General features: G+C 37.2%; 1 protein-coding gene across 3 annotated transcripts in view; it reads left to right on the top strand.

The window, feature by feature from the left end:
- Positions 1–16,597, top strand: part of LCORL (ligand dependent nuclear receptor corepressor like) — a 79,733-nt gene that overhangs the window by 27,400 nt on the left and 35,736 nt on the right. For all 3 annotated transcript variants that reach the window (XM_062493412.1, XM_062493411.1, XM_062493413.1), the window contains exons 3-5: positions 3,853–3,932; positions 4,154–4,283; positions 13,329–13,583. In XM_062493412.1, the coding sequence (XP_062349396.1) occupies positions 3,853–3,932; positions 4,154–4,283; positions 13,329–13,583 (465 nt within the window). The remainder of the gene's footprint in view (positions 1–3,852; positions 3,933–4,153; positions 4,284–13,328; positions 13,584–16,597) is intronic.

The raw sequence follows: 16,597 nt of genomic DNA, 5'->3' as shown, positions 1-16,597 counted from the left end.
CATTGAATCTTTAGGGCTTTCTAATCCTTTCCTTATACCCATTTTCAGCTAAGTAGATTCACATATAAATTGTTATTCTTTATTCTTACATATGGATAGTTAGCTAAACTGTTAAAAAGCTTTTCCTCTAATCAAGTGGTATGTGTGTACTTCCTTTTGGGGGGGATTATGTGCTGGGATTCTGTTCTCTTAACACTGATGAAAAGCTGTGTCTTGTTGGAGAGAAGCAGATCTCAATGCTCTTTCTCTGCCTGGAAAAAAATAGTCTTCATACAGAAGGAAAGGTTTTATTTTTTCTTTATGTTGTTTTGAAGTATTTATAGTAGTGAAAAATTACCTCAAACACAAAAATCTAATAGAGTTGGAGCTTCTATGAAATTAAAAATACAGATATGATAAACACTTCAGCTGTTTTAATGTACTTACTAGGAAGCAGTAGTGCTGTGTATGAAGAAAGGGTGGGATATGTTAAAAATTGTCACAAATAGCTGGAGAATCTTCTGGAATGTTATAATCATAAAATATTGGTAAGTAAGAGTTGAATTTTTTAAGCTATTTTGTATTTAGATTTACTAGGCAGTTACTTCATATTATAAGATATAAACATGGAATCTGTTCAGTACTACAGATGTCGGAATTAATTTACTTAATTTGGCATTACTTTTTGGGAAATGTGGTTTGGCGAAACAAAGATGAGAGCCTCTTAGGAAATGAAAAAAATTCTTTTTGTCAAAGCTCACCATTTTATTCTTAATAAATGGAACTAAGATTAACAGCTTTGTGCTAAAGGACTTTGGTTTCAACTAATAATCTGTACTGTGTTTAGTGTTAAAATCCTGTTTGCACAGTCTTAGCAACTATTTCTCATGGACTGGCAAGCATTATAGGTTGTCTGCAAATCTTTCATCATCTGACCCCAAACAAGATAAAATGGGGAAGGAAGATGATGATCTTCCTAAATTCAGTGCAGCTGAGGAAAGTTTGTTCGCCTTGAAGTGTGGTCTGTGACTGATTTTTCTGAGAGTATGGCTGCCTATCTGTAGTTAAAAACTTAATACTGATCTCAGGATGTTTCCTGTGGTGGTGACCTGAAACTGTTGGCTGTTTGGCATTTGATAACTTGTATATATCTGATACAGTTTTGCTTAGCTCACTGGCAGACTTAATATGTCTTGTACATGATTTATACTACTTAGAATACAGAGTTTAGTGTTAGGTAGAGCTGATGTTTCTCAGGGTTGGCTTTTTTGGCAATACACAAGGATTGCTCTCTAGTTTGACTTTTACCAGTGGAAATTCAGCATCCCAAGGCAGAAGAACTTCTCTGAAAGTATGAAACCTGTCTTAGAGTTAAGTGTCAAATTCCATGGTTCATAAATAGTTTTCATGGTTGCAAGGAAAACAATGAGCTTGTCATGAAGGAATAGTGTTGTTTTTATGCTGTGGCCATACTAAAGGAATAGCTCTAATGGGTTGGGACAGGTAAATTAATTCAGCAAAAATGACTCATTATCTCTTGTTACTGTCCAGCCAAGAAAAATACCATGTCTGTTTTTAAACATCAGCTGTCCAACCTGTAAAAATTGCTGTTTTGCATTGCTGAAAGCATATAATACAATAATACAGAATTCGTTCTCAACTGAAGAACCTTTATTTTTTGGGGTAATTTTATTTTGATTTCTGCCTTTTAATAATATCTTTGAGAAGAAGTAAAAGCTCAGAAGTTGTGGGAAGAGGGTGGAGGAAGGTGGGCGACAGGCAAACCAGCCCTGCAGACAGCAATGTCAGAAGGGAGAGGTGCTCCAGTCCCTGGAGCAGAGATTCCCCCTGCAGCCCTTGGAGAAAACTGTGGTGAAGCACATAGAACCTGCAGCCCATGGAGGACCATGTCAAACAGCTATCCACCCTGCAGCCCCTGGAGGATCCACTGGAGCAGGTGGAGATGCCCTGGAGGAAGCTACAGCTCATGGAGGTCCCATGCTGGAGCAGGCCTCTGTCAGGAATTGCAGCCTGTAGAGAGGAGCCCATGCAGGAGCAGGATTCCTGGCAGGAGCTGTGGGTCTGTGGAGTGCTCTCTTCCTGAAGGACTGTGCCCTGTGAATAAAACACATACTAGAGCAGTTCATGAAGAGCTGCAGCTGTGGGAAGAGCACTGGAGCGGTTTATGAAGGCCTGTAGCCCATGGATGAGACCCCAAGCTGGAAGCAGGGAAAAAAAGAGAAGGAGTTGTTATGGACTGAGAGCAGCCTGTTTCCCATCCTCCTTGCATTGTTTGGGTGGGGGAAGAGGTAGAGGAGTCAGGAATGAAGGAATTAAGCTGAAACCTGGGAAGAAGGGGTGGTAAGGTGGTTTAGTGTTTTCCCTTTCTTACTATGCAAATCTGTTTTTATTGGCTATAAGTGAAATTGATTCTCCCCAAGTTGACTCTGACTTTCCTGTGACAGTAATTGGTAAGTGATCTCCTGTCTTTACCGTGACCCACAAGTTTCTCCCCCTGATTTTCTCCCCTGCCATCTTACTTCCTCACCCCTGCCCTATTAAAGAGGGGCAGTGAGAGTATCAGGGGACTGGGGTTGGCAGCCAGCCAAGATCAGGCTGCCATCATGTGCTATTGAAAGCAGATAATCTCAAGAACCTCCCTAAACACAATTGACTGTAGTTTAGTGGTGTGGAGAAAAGGAGGAAACATACCTGGGAATTAATAAGGGGAGTGAAAATGTTGTTTAGGTTGTAAGCACATGAACTGGAAGTGAACAGGATGGTGTTGTAGTGAATAGTGTTTGGATTCACCTGCCAAAACACTGCAGCTGTAATAAAGGCTGCTGCATAACTAGGATACTGTAGGAAAAGTACTGCCTGCAGTGTAAGGAAGTCTGGTGTAAAGGTAAAAGACATCATCTTGAGATTTTGGTTCCTGTGTTCAGGTGAGACTTGTGCAGAAGAGATGGAGTTGAATCTTGAGGAAAACCAGGTGGACTAGATTAGCCACAAAATGAAGTGTAAAGGGGATAATGAAAGGCTGTAAATGCATTGAGGTGCTAAATACCTAGTTATTGTTCATGGATACAAGAATCAAATTGCTACAAAAGCAAACTGGAATAAGTTGCCCGTGTGCAATTTTAAACAAGCAATTAGAAGCTTAATTTTAACTATTAGCAGCACAGTTGGTTTGGGAAAAGTTTTAAAGTAACTTGTTTGTGAAGCAAAGGGTATTGGCTGAAAATTTTTAATTTTTTGAAATGAAGCTTAGTGGCTTGTTTAAAAAAAAAAAAGTAGATTATATGTCTCCATTCAGTATAAGACTGGACTTGATATAGGCAATGTAAGTTTAAGTCCTGCATTTCCTCTAGACCAAAGTACATTTTCTGATAAAACGTATAAAAGTACTTTCCTAGATAAGTGAAGTGCTTACAAGTGAGCATAAGGCTTGGATTTTCCTATAGTGATTATATCAAATCAATTAAGTTATTGTGAGTATAATGCATGTAGCTCACGTGGTGAGGAGCCCATATCTGACTTTTAGCTTAGTTTACTACAGGTTTGCACACTTCAGTTGAAAAGAATGAGGTTTGCAATTCAGAGCTTTCTTTGCAGTATTCAGATACCTCTGTAATTATGTAATTATGACAGATTGGCAATTGAATTACACAAATTTACCTTTTCCTTTAAGAAAGGCACTCTGATCTTTGTAAGTTGAGCTGCACAAATTGAGTATGACTAAACGCATTGTACCAATAAATCCATATTATATTAGGGATGGAATTTATTTAAGAGAATTTTAGGAAGTATATTTTGTTTTCAAAAGCCGTTTTTGCTTCTTTAAAACATTGAGCTTTCTTTTCTTCCTTTAAGACTGTGAGCCAGAAGAGCTAACTGACTGGTCTATGGATGAGAAATGTTCCTTTTGTAATTTACACAAAGAAACAGCCAGTGTAAGTATGAGCATTATATTAATCATTAATCCCCAACGCTCATTTTTTGATATGAAAGTAGGAAAATTGAATTTTGCTAATAAGTAAATTCTGCATTTTGACTCAAGGTAGTTTTGATTTTAGTGGTTCTGTTCCATTCAATAGCTCCATAATTTAATTGTGTATTTTACTACTAGCAGACTATCTTCTGAAAGACGTTATGATCTTCATATGTTTTCTAGGATCGTGCATCAGTTTTCGGTTCTTCACAGTCAACGCCTACAGAGGAACTGTCATCTCAGGGCCAGTCCAACACTGATAAGATTGAATGCCAAGCAGAAAACTATCTAAATGCACTCTTTCGAAAGAAAGGTAATAAAAGCATGTCTTTTGTGTTAGGAAATATGACAAAAAGTCTAGAATAATCAAGTTATTCAGGGTTAATTTTATTTCCTAAGTATTTCTAAATTTATCTACTGAAATAGATGTTTCTGCTGTTTCTCTTTTTTTTTATTCCTTTGGCTTTCCTTAATCATTTGAATCACCAAATGAAGTACTGCCCTTCCTACTTGCCATTTCTCTTCATCCTCTTGTATTACTTGTCATTCTTTTGAATTGCTGTTCATAAATTATTTTGGATTTTTCTTTTTACCATGAGCTGTTGATTTGTTTTCATGCCAGCCTCAGTTGTCATTCTCTGGAATTCTGGGCATTTAAACATTTTCTGTTCCTAAATTCTCGCTTCTGGTTTCCAATGGGAGAAATATTTTGCATGAGAGAATGTGCTTTGCAGGTTGCAAAATGGAATTTGGGATCTTCTTGCATGAAAGTTGCTCCTTCAAATGCATCCGAGATGGAGGTTAAAACTTCTTGTCAAAATACAGTATTTAGTAGGTTATTAATTCTTTAACTGTTCTTGTTCTTTGACACTCATCAAATAGAGTAGTACATGAGTGACTGACAAGTCTGTTTAGTTCATGAAAGTTACTTGGTTACTCGCTGTCAGCAAGAGCAGAAATAGCAATTTTCCTCCTTCAGTTCATGTGAATGAGGAAATGTGAATGAAGTTACTGTGAATGCAGTAACTACAATTTTCATAGATTTTTCTTGGGTTTAGTATGTGTATGTGAGCTGAGTATGGCTAGGGTGACAGCTCTCTCTTGCTTATAATAGAGTTAGTCAGATACTGTCTCGTCTTCACATAGGTGGGAGAAAAAAAGCAAAGTTAGTTTTCTCCCTTTTACATTGCTGCAGCAGGAGAGATTATGTCCTTGAACCTGGGATATGTAGACTCTTTTTCTGTATGGATTTTGTCTACTCAGTATACATTTTGCTTTTTTTGCATTTTAAAGAACTTAAAATGGAGTGCAACAGGATTTTGAGTCCATATTTTGGCTTTCTTTCAAACCAGCTATTTTCTACTTGAAATAAAATGTCCAATGAAGTTGGGACCTTGTAAGTTCTTAAAGTTGTGTTATAGTCTTATCACAGGCTCAATTGCGTGGCATCTCCCTAGGCAGATATTTTAATTCCTTCAAATTTCTACTTCATTATTTCTTCTCGGTCTTGATGTGTACAATGTTTTTCTGTGTTCGCCTGCTTTATACTCTTGCTGCAGATGATCTCTTTTGATACTCCTTGAGAGGAACTTCTGTCGGGAGAAGTGAAACTTGGCATGACCTCACCTCAGTGGAGTGAATGACTTTTAAGCGAAGATTTTTCACAAAGAACATTTGGCTTTAGCATCTTCTTTAGGTTTGATCTGCCGGATCAGTAGTGCTAGGTTAAAGAGTTTCTGTCTATTGATTAAAAAACCATGTTTTTTGTGATTATCTGCAGTATTTCTGTTCTTGGATAAGAATTTACTAAGAATATTGCTTCAGTTCAGGTTTTAACAAAGCTTTTAAAGTTGTTCAAATTATGGCAAGTGAGAAGGAAAAAAGTAGTCAAGGGCGTGTGAAACCAATTTATGAGGTAGTCAAGTAATGGTTTGGATTTTAGGAGGAAGATGAAGAGTTGTACTAAGAAAATCCCAAGTCTGCTTTCTGAATTTTTGTAGATTTTTGAGTTCAAGTATCAACTTGGGAATATAGGAATAAAAAAAAAAAATCCAGTAATTTTTTATCTAAGAAATAGTTCTTATACCTGGTCCCAAGACAGATGTTCTTTTATTGCTAGAAAATGGTAAAATTCTTTGCTGGCTGTCTTTAAGGTAGAGTAACGCTTGCTTGGGATGCAAACTCCTCAAGATGATCTACTCTCTTGCTATTGTAGCTAATTTAGGCCTCTATTAACAACTTCTAAGACTAGTGAGCAAATTTGAGAGTTCATCTGTTGGTCCCATTAATCTTCTATTTTGAAGAAATTAGTATATGGCTTCTTTAATTTGCAGACTAGTTTGAGGGGATTTGGTTGCGGGTTTGGTTTTTGTGTTGTTTGGTTTTTGTTTTTTTTTTTTTTTTTTTTTATCAAGGAACTTATTCAGAAGATCTCAAAACATGCAACAATGGTATATTGCTGCCTGGAGCAGACAGCCTTCAGGCATTATGGTTTAACAATTTGTCTATAGAATCTGGGATAAAAGATGATGAACCCCTGCCAAAATGAGTAAACTCTTGAAATTCTGTAAACAAGTACAGTCTTCCCATTAGGAACCCAACTTCGCTATGTATTAGTGAAAGACCAGTTTTGTACTCAGTTGTCTGTGGGAAAGTCCTGTGCTCAGCAGACACGTCAGCAAACCCAAAGTCCTTCTTGCCATCAAACACTGATTGTTGCCATTAAACAATGTGTCTGAAACCCAGATGCTTTCTTTCCAAGTATGACATCTCTCTTTACCCTGTTGGTGGTGTAAGAAGAGTAGAATTAGGTGCTTTTCCACTTACATAATGCTGTTCTGTTGTGTTAAGGGAAAAAAACAGCGTGCTTTACAAAATACATATTAAGTCTTTTTTTACTATGAGTATTACATAATGTGACACATGATCATTATTATATCACAGTTGTTTAAAAGCTTGATCAGACATTTTGTTTGTGGACTATTTCTGTATTTTTAGTGCCATACATTGTATTCTTAGAAGCTCATTTTTCCATGCAATATTAATGTGAGTCTTTAAACAAAACCAAAGAAAAACAGTTGTGAATCAGGTTCCATCTTCAGGATCGATGATCCACCAAGAGACAACTGAGATATGAGAAGCTCTTGTAGAATATAATGAATTAGGCACAAAATTATAGAGAGAATGTCTGAGATTCAAGTAATCTTTTCAGATGCTGTGGGCTGCTTTGTCAAGTGTCTTCAATGCCAGGTTTCCCATCCCAAAGTAATTCTCCTGTAAGCTTTTTAAAGCTCTTTGCTATTTCTAGATATCCCTGTTATGTTCTAAAATATTTCCATTCATAAATATAGCTTTCTTATACCATACCATATACCTGAATTTAACTTTGAATTGTCCTGTTCATTTTGTAGTTTCCTTTAAGTTGTGTAGCTGTCACAAGCTGGTTATCCTTCTTGGACAATGTATATTTAATTTAGCAAACCTATGACAATGAAATTGTGCACATATTATCTCAGACTAAAAAAAAAAAAATGTTTCTTTCTGAGGTGTAGTTTTGAGTTGCACATGCTACTTCATCCAAAACCTGCAGTTTATTTTGATTAATAATCTTAAGAAATCTACTTTCTCCTTTCAAAATCTGGGAGGTTTTCTGTAATCATTGATATTGACACAGTTTGTGTGGTAAACTTCTGTGACAGCTTTGCTGTCCCTCTTAAACTTCATCAGGAAAAACTATTCAATTGGGTTTCACTGCTTTTTTAAGGAGATAAAGCATACTTTTAGTATTGACCACAAAACTGCCAGTGTTATTTTCTTCACTGACTGCATTTCTTGGTTATTTCAGCTACATTTATGAGGATTCATAGAAATATGACTGATATAGAGTAGTGAAAATTGCAATTGAATAGAGGAAGAAAAAAGGTGGAACATTTATGAGAAGAGAGGAGTGAACTCCTTCTGTTTGTTGATTGGTCAAGTTAACTGAACTAATTGTGATACATGGTTCAGAATAAATAACTGTATTCCTGTTTTAGTGTGCTGATAGCCTGACAGTAACCTGAATGATTTTACAAGTAGAACTAAGAGTGTTACTGGGACAGTTTGGTGGTTGTTGAGGTGAGGTTGTTAAAAGAAAATGTGACCTTTTTTTGAAAAGGGGAGTGATGGAGTGAATTTATAAAACACACTGAGAAGCAATCATGTGTTCTTAGTCCTGCTCCTCACACAACTGGATTCCTGGTATAAGGGGGATTGTGATTCCCTGCGGCTCTTCACTGCCTTTTGGCATTGTGTCAGAAGACAAATTAAGTCATTAGGTTAGCTTTTTAATGAAAAAGTACTGATTTTTGGTAAATGGAGTACTGTTGTGGAACACTATTTTGGGAGCTTTTAGCTCACTGTTCATTATCCTGCCAAACAGTCAAATCTGTCACTATAGACATTGCAGTCTAGTGATCACACACAATGTTAATGTGCAGAATAGTTAGTAGTACAGACTTGAGTAGTTATAAGCTCATGCTGCACATAAACTGAGGAAGTATTAATCCTAAAAGTGAGCTTTGAATTAAAATAAATCATTGCAATATACATTTAGTCATAATTACATTATGTTTATTGCTCTCTTCTCTTGCATTCACACCATTACCTTGACAATCACAAGCAGTAAATATCAGATTACATCATACAAATTCAGTCGTCTTTTATCCTAATAGCATTGGGTCTGCAGTGATCTGAGAGAAACTAGAATAACATGAGGGCTTACTTTTATTCTAAACCTTTAGATACTGTTCCACTACATTTGAAGTAGTATGTATGTACATACATGATCCATGGACTAAATACGGCTGCCTTGTATTTTGTAACAACTTAAAAATGGGAATTTAAGCAGATGCAGATATGTAAATTGAAAACTTTGCAAGTTTTAGCTGTAATCACGACTCTGAATGAAACATCTTAGAAAAAAAGCCGATTCAGGTCATACCAAGTATATCTGGTGCCATCTGCTGATAACAATTAAGAAATATTTGGTAGTGGTACTAAGTTCAGAGTTCTAATACCTTTCTTGCCCAAAATACACTTCACTGTGTTTAGAAATTTTATATGAATGATTAGAAATGTCTTACATGCAGTGGAAAATTACCACTATGAATCACAGGATAGGTGAAGTTCTTACCCATTTTGGGTGGAACAGACTGGGCAGTAAGCTACTGGACTCCTGGTCAGTGGAAAGTTGAACATGAGCCAGCAGTGCCCTGGCAGCCAGGAGGGCAAAGTGTGTCCTGGGGAGCATCAGGGACAGCATCACCAGCCAGGCAAGGGAGGGATTGTCCTGCTCTGCTCTGAGCTGGGGCAGCCTCACCTCGAGTACTGGGGGCAGCTTTGGGCACCACAGTATAAGGAAGATGTTAAACATTAGAGGGTGTCTAAAAGAGGGCAACAAGGGTGGTGAAGGGTTTTAAGGGGAAGCCATGTAAGGAGTGGCTGAAGTTACTTTTTAAACCTGGAGGAGGCTGAGGGGAGACCTCATTGCAATTACAGCTTTCTCTTGAGGGGAAGGGGAGAGGCAGGCACTGATCTTTTCTCCCTGGTGACGTGTGACAAGACCTGAGGTTGACCTCAGTCCCAAAGCTGTGCCTGGGGAAGTTTAGGTTGGATATTAGGAAAACATTATTCACCCAGAGGGTAGTTGGGCACTGGAACAGGCTCCCCAGGGAAGTGGTCGCCCCGCCAAGCCTGACAGAGTTAAAGAAGCATTTGGACAATAATCTCAGGCACATGGTGTGACTTGGAGCTGTCCTGTGCAGAGCCAGGAGCTGGACTTTGATGATCCTTGTGGGTCCCTTTCAACTCGGGATATTCTATGACTTTAACACAGGGTCAAAGTCTTTACAATGGTTCGTAGTAGGATAATGACAGATTGTGAAGAAGTTGGAATTGGGAGGTCCTTTTTAATGTAAGGAAAAATGAGGACAGGCAAGCAGTAGAACATATCACCTAGAGGTTATAGAGTCTCCCATCCATAGAAGTATTCCTTACCTAACTAAGCAAGATGCAGAGGAGCTTGCTTTGACCTCAAAGATTACTACTTTGAGTAGTCAGTTTTACTGGAGACCTCCCAAGGTACTTCCACCATTATTTATCAGTTAATGATTTACATTACAGATCAGTCAATGTGATAGTAACACTATTTGCATTTATTGCAGGTAAGTTTAGACTACCTGAGTCTACCCCTGTTGATTGAACGTGCATTTAGCAGCAAGAGGACTTCAGATGCAACCCAGGAATGCATATTTCAGAGTATATGCTCTTATATGCACACACTGCCTCATCATATTACATTTTTTAGAGTAAATTAACTTCAATCTGTGAACTGACAATAGCTGTAGCAGTTGAATATATGAGAAATTCTGCTGCATGTATTTTTAATAGGGAGTATTTGGAAATCATTGCAAAAAATTAAACTAATACTAAGAAATTATTATAAGAACAAAAAGCAAATCCTTTACTATTCTAACTAGGTAAAAGATGCCTTTGCTCCTAAGGGAAAAGCTGACTTCTCCAGCAAGTGCCTAAAAGCAATATATGCTTGGCTATTACAGGTGCAGAGTCTGAAGTGGAATAGAAAGGCAGTAAAAGCTTGTAAATTCTGAATTAGTTTTGTCTTGCAGTTTTATAATAATTGATGCAGGGGATGGTGATTAATAAGGAGAAATCTGTTCCAGGCTGTTGTGTTTTCCTGCTAATGGTCCTCTGTACTCTCTGGTCTTTTGCTTCTTAAAGGTACAGATTCCACCAAGATGTAAAATAAATCTCCCATTTGCACTGATGATCCCCTGTTATCCAGAAGTTGTCTAAGAAGTTTTTGTAGTGTGCATGCAACAGACTAATTGCTCTAAGTGGGGTCATTCCAGACCCTACTCAGTCTTGATAATGTTTTGTATAATTCATTTTGTATGAGTTTCTGATTACAGGCAGTCAAATTTTTTGGTTTTCAAGCTAAGCTGTTGATCAGTAGATTTCATTGCCTGGAACTACCACTCCTCTGTCATGCAAACACTTTTGTTCCTAGGTAATTCAGTTATTTAATTTCATCTCTTCCCATGTTCTTTTCTTGTGTTTTGCACATGCATCAGTGTTTTACACCTACTGCCTTACTGTTCCAGTATCTGTTGTTGAATTTTTTCTTCTAAGTGTATCTCTAGGATGGTAAATTCCAGTTGAACATTTATTGAGTTCATTATTGAAGAATCAGGAGATAGGTATGCTCTGTTTATCTTGCTGTGCCTGGAGGTTACATGGTGGGGAGAGATTTTTCTCTTTGTAGGTATCATCCATCATTTAGAATTTTACCTCATACCTCTCTTCAAGAAACACCTGCCAATTTTAGGTATTTTGGTAGAGAACTGGTTTGTTGGCATATAGAGCTTTAACCATAAGCAGATTTGTTATGTCGTGTCTTGGGTAAGTTCTCTTGAAGCCAAGATGTCTTAAAAATGCTGGAACTTCACCATACATCATCAAGCACTGCGGAGAGGCTGACCAAAAGGTCTTGACAGGAAGCATCTGGCAGAGTCAACTATCCTCTTGTGTGCTATAGGCAGCAGATCTCATAGCTGCAGGTTTGTAATTCCTTGCAATGCTCTGTTGGTGCAAATGAATTCTCAAGATGGAATATGTTTTAAATAAATCTGAAATGAAGAAGCAAAAGATCTTTCACACATTCATCCTAAACCTGAGCAGCATTTCTTGATCAATGCTGGCAGTCACTCTCTTATAGTACATGGATAAAGCTTCACTGGCATAAAATGCTTGAGCAAATATTCTGTGTGATCCTCCAAACTTCCTGTTAGAAAATATACATTTTGCATGCAAACATCTACCCTTTCAATTTCTTCACTTCCGTGAGAAAAAACCCTCAGTTTAACATCTGTTTTATCTGTTTCAGAGTAACTTTATGATCCCAGTAACTACAGAACCATGTCCTTTGGTATTTCCTCCAGGCAGTCAGGGCTCACCTAAAAGCTGATTCCTCTTCATTGCTTTCACACTCACTTGAAATCCTTCTTCCTTCTTGATGGAAACTTTTCACTCATTATCTATGAATTCAAGGATGGGCCATGGTTAAAATATTGAAAAGGATATTTATATGGGTAGGGGTGTAGAGCTGAAGGGAAGAAGGAAGAGTGGGATAGTGAAGTAAATACTACTACTGCCAGTTTAAGGGAAAACACAGATCTCTGAGTATGATCAATTTTACTTGTCTTGTGAAATGGTGTGTTGCAGCCATCAATGCAGTAGCACAGCTATCAATGCAGTAGCACATCTTACTTGTGAGTTTCTTAATTACATTATTTATGCTAAGTTACATTTTGCTTTTTTCTGTTGCTTCTTTTAGGTTTCTTTTTGGTGATTCACAGTTGCAGTTTCAGTTATGCTTTTTAATAAGAGGTTTTACCTTTTTTCTAGCTGATAAGTAACATTAAAATAAAGTCATATGTGCCATGTTTGATCCTTTCATTTCTGAAATGAGGTAACTCTTTCCATTGAAATGTTACATACACAAGCAAAAATAGGATATACGCAGTTTAAAATAGAAAATAAAGCTGCTTTTTTTTTTCCAAGTGTTTTTATTGCTAGCACTTTGAAAATCTCCTGAAAATCCTGTAAGATTTTATAATAAAAGTTTAAAACTTTGTTTGTATTTAGTTGCTTGTATTACTACAAATTGTCTGGGACATTTCAAATAGCGTCATAGCAGTTTTTACATTTCAATCCTGAACCTGTAGTGGGGATTATTATGCCAGAGTGGAACACATGTCTTTTTGCTTTTTTTTTTTTTTTTCCTTTTAAAGATCAGTTCTTCCAAAGTCCAACTCTTCTGTGTTAAGAAGAGGATTTATCTTTAGAACTACACTTCAAAATTATTTTTCTTACGTTCCTGCTTTGAAAGTAACTTCCTTCTGTATTAATCCATATCTTATTTTACTTTCATGGTTTTATGGTATTCAAAAGTCTTTATTTTCAAAACCAAAAATTAACAGTGCGCGAATGAAAATACAACTCATTTGCCAACAATACAGATTTTGAGTCCTCTAAGTAAAGCAACCCCACATATTCTTGCTTGCATGCTATGATAGAGGAGTAAGGTGAAAATTAACGATCTATGCTAAAAGCTCTTCCAAGTGATTTCCAGTTAGGAATGCTCATTAAAAAAAAACTTGAAAGATGCCTGAATTAATATGTGCATTGCATATGTACTTATTTAACACATTTATGTGCTTACAGGAAGCATTTATTATAAGAAAAGTAATTAAGTTTGGTTCTTAATGTATCTGTTGCCTGTGTTTTTTATTTCTAGATCTTCCTCAGAACTGTGATCCTAACATTCCCCTAGTTGCTCAGGAATTAATGAAAAAAATGATCCGTCAGTTTGCGATTGAGTACATTTCAAAAAGTAGCAAAATTCAAGAGAATAGAAATGGTTCATCATTTGAACCAAGTCTGATGTGTAAAAGTATCCAAATGAACCAAACGGAAAACTCCCTTCAGGAAGAACAGGATAGCCCTCTAGACCTCACTGTGAATCGAACTCAAGAACAGAATACTCAGCAAGGTAAATTTCTATATTTGATAATCTGTGTTTTGCTGTCACGTGCTTACTTTATGCTGTCTTATTCCCTTAAAAATAAATGTCCATGTCAAATAGAAACATTTTTTTGTGTGTTAGCAGATAACTATTCTGATTTCTGAGTGCCTGTGTTAAGTGGCATTGGAACTTCTCAGCTTTAGAATACTGAATCTAAGTCCTCTCACCTGTGCTGTCACAGGTAACAGTGGTTCAAAATTTTGATGAAGAAATGGCTGTCAAGAAGCCTGAGAAAAGAGTAAAAGATGCTGGGATTTCAGAGAGCAAATGTCACTCAGTCTGTATCAGCTCTTGAACACTTTGATTCTTTAAATACAGGCAGGTTAGAATGATGGGAAAAGAAGATTATCTGGGAGGAAATTTCCATACTTCATACCTTAATCATTAGAGGTCTGTGCAGCTTTCTTAACTGAGAGTAAAGCTGGAAAAACAAAGCCTGTCTCACTATTGTTTACAAAAAGGAAATAACTTTTTTGTCTCAAGGAATATTGCTATCCAAAACTGATAACAGTATAATCACAAGAATGTTTTGGACTTTGAACTAGATTTGGATTAGCAGCAGTTTTCAGGAAGGTTTGTGACTGTCATGTGCAAATGAAAGCAGTGGCAAAAGCAGCTTTTGTCTTTTACAGATACTAGGGTCTGTGTTAATCCTATAATACTGCAGACCAAAGGGAAAAGTTGACATGTATGTCATGTCCATACTAAAAAACTTGAAAGAAGCCAGAACTAAGTTTTTTGGGTTTTGTTTGGTTTTTTTGTTTGTCTGTTTTAATATACATCAGCAGATTAGGTGTGTGTACCTAATGATGCGGTCTTTAATTGGAAATCCTTGGGGGCAGGAAGTTCTGATGGATTCCTCATGATAAATATACCTATTCTAGGTTATAGAATGCTTTTTGACAGAAAAACCATTAAGAAATACTGGAATTCTTGCTTTTATTCTGTGTAGTCAGTGGAAATAATTTCATGACAAGGTTAGTAAGTATTTAGTGTTTTTTCCTGAGGAAATACCTGTTGTGCTTGGATGTCATTTTGCCATGGATGAATTATGGATTTTAGAGGTTTATAATTGGCCAGATTGAAGCACATTTCTTTTGCAAGAGCAATAAAACATACTTTCCTGATAACAACACTATAGCATGTATCTTACTTCAACAGCTAGTTTTAAATAACCAGTCTTAAATGTTCATGAAGGAGCAAAGTCCCCAAAGGCAGGTTCTGATCAGTGCTGAGCCCAAATAAATCTTTGAGGAATGAAAGGAAAGGTGGAAGGTGGGCAGGGACAGGAAGAAAGTTATGCTGCCACTCTTATCTAAAAATCCATTGATCTTTTATTTTAAGATTTTTCTTAAATATAGAGAAATTGAATTATTTAAATAATCTTTTTATAGCTAAAATAGTTGCTCAGCACACACAGTCTGAGTTACACATTAAACTATGTAAGACACTGCAGAGTCTCAGGACTGGGACTGCCATGTTTGCTGGACTGCTTTTTAGATGCTAAAGATAACATCTTGCTGTGAAATTTAGAGATGCTGAAATGAGAAATAATAGTGGAATAAGACTGTAGTTGGAGAAAGGTGGCTTGAACATCTTACCTACCAGGGAAATTGTACTGTGCTTTCTGTTTTCCATGAGTGTTAATTTTTGAGCTATTTTAGCTTTTCACTGTAGTGATGGCAACACAAGCAAATAAGTTCAAGATGAAAAATGTGAGCCTGCTCTTTTTATTTGCATTGTGTTCTAAGTGCAAAGATTAATGAAAAAGTTATTTCAATTAGCTTGTGTCAGGGACTGTGTATTATTATTGCATCTGTCTCTCAGTTCTGTACTCTTCCTGAAGACAGCTTGGTTATAATAAAGTGTCGTACACTTATGGTAAGGAATTACGAGGTTTTTTTTTATTTGATTATTTTTTGAAATGTCTGATTCTCTCACATTGTATACTTCTTTGGTCTGGAGACTTGTAAAAGCTGTACCATGGTTCATTCCTAGTAATATTTTTTGAATGTCATACAGCTCTTTAATATTTGCTATTTCTAATTCCTGTTACAATTTTCAAATCAAATGGCAGTAGCAGAGGAGGAGGTTCAGATTTGTACATTGCTTTGATGGATCCTCAAAGTTGAAATCTTTAATTCAAATTCTCTTAAGATAATGATCCAAGTATAAATTCTTGAGGTTCACTTTCTGCTTAGGCAGCTGCTCTATTTACAATAGTTGTCTTTGAAATGAATTATCTAACTAGTTAAATAGACAATCTTGCTCCTTTACTATGAGAATGATTCTTGGGATTGAGCAGCAGGAGTAAACTTTATTTTCCAGATTACTAGAAACTCTGAGCAGATCCAAGCTAAGTGCTAGCTCAGCACTGAAAAGAGATCATGCCACTGAAGTTTCTCCATTAAAGAAGACTTCTTACTTTCCTCCAGTGTCTGGAGGCCATCTCTGAAGCCAAGAAGTCCTCAATTCTGATACTTCCAGACCTGATAGCCCTGATTTTTGGGCTTACAAGGCAAGGTTTTAGTAGTTGGGGAGGGCTGTAGGGTGGCATCTGTGAGAAACTGTTGTGGCTTTCCTGTGTGAGGCTCTGCCGCAGACCCTCCCCAGGCTGAAGTGGAGCACAGGAGTTGGGCTCATGATGCTACTGTGAAAGCATATTTAAGAAAGTGCAGAAATGCTGGACAGGCAGAGGAGGTGAGAAACAGCACTGGGAACAGTAAGGTGATAGAAAGGGGAAGGGAGGTGCTCCAGGCACCAGAGTAGGTACTTCCATGCAGCACGTGGAGAGGACCATGGGGGAGCAAGTGTTCCGCTGCAGTGTGTGGAGCAGATGCTTGTTCACGTTGCAGCCTGTGGAAGACCCCACATCGGAGTATCTGGGTGTTTCCTCAAGGATCTGTGGCCTGTTGAGAAGGAGCTGGAAAGACAAATTGTACTGACTTCAGCCCCCATTCTCAGTCTTGCCTATGCCATCT

The sequence above is a fragment of the Cinclus cinclus genome, chromosome 5 (genome assembly GCF_963662255.1).
Source record: "Cinclus cinclus chromosome 5, bCinCin1.1, whole genome shotgun sequence".
In the NCBI taxonomy this organism is placed as follows: domain Eukaryota; kingdom Metazoa; phylum Chordata; class Aves; order Passeriformes; family Cinclidae; genus Cinclus; species Cinclus cinclus.
Note: the sequence above shows the minus strand (reverse complement) of the source record. Positions and strands in the feature narration are given on the sequence as shown.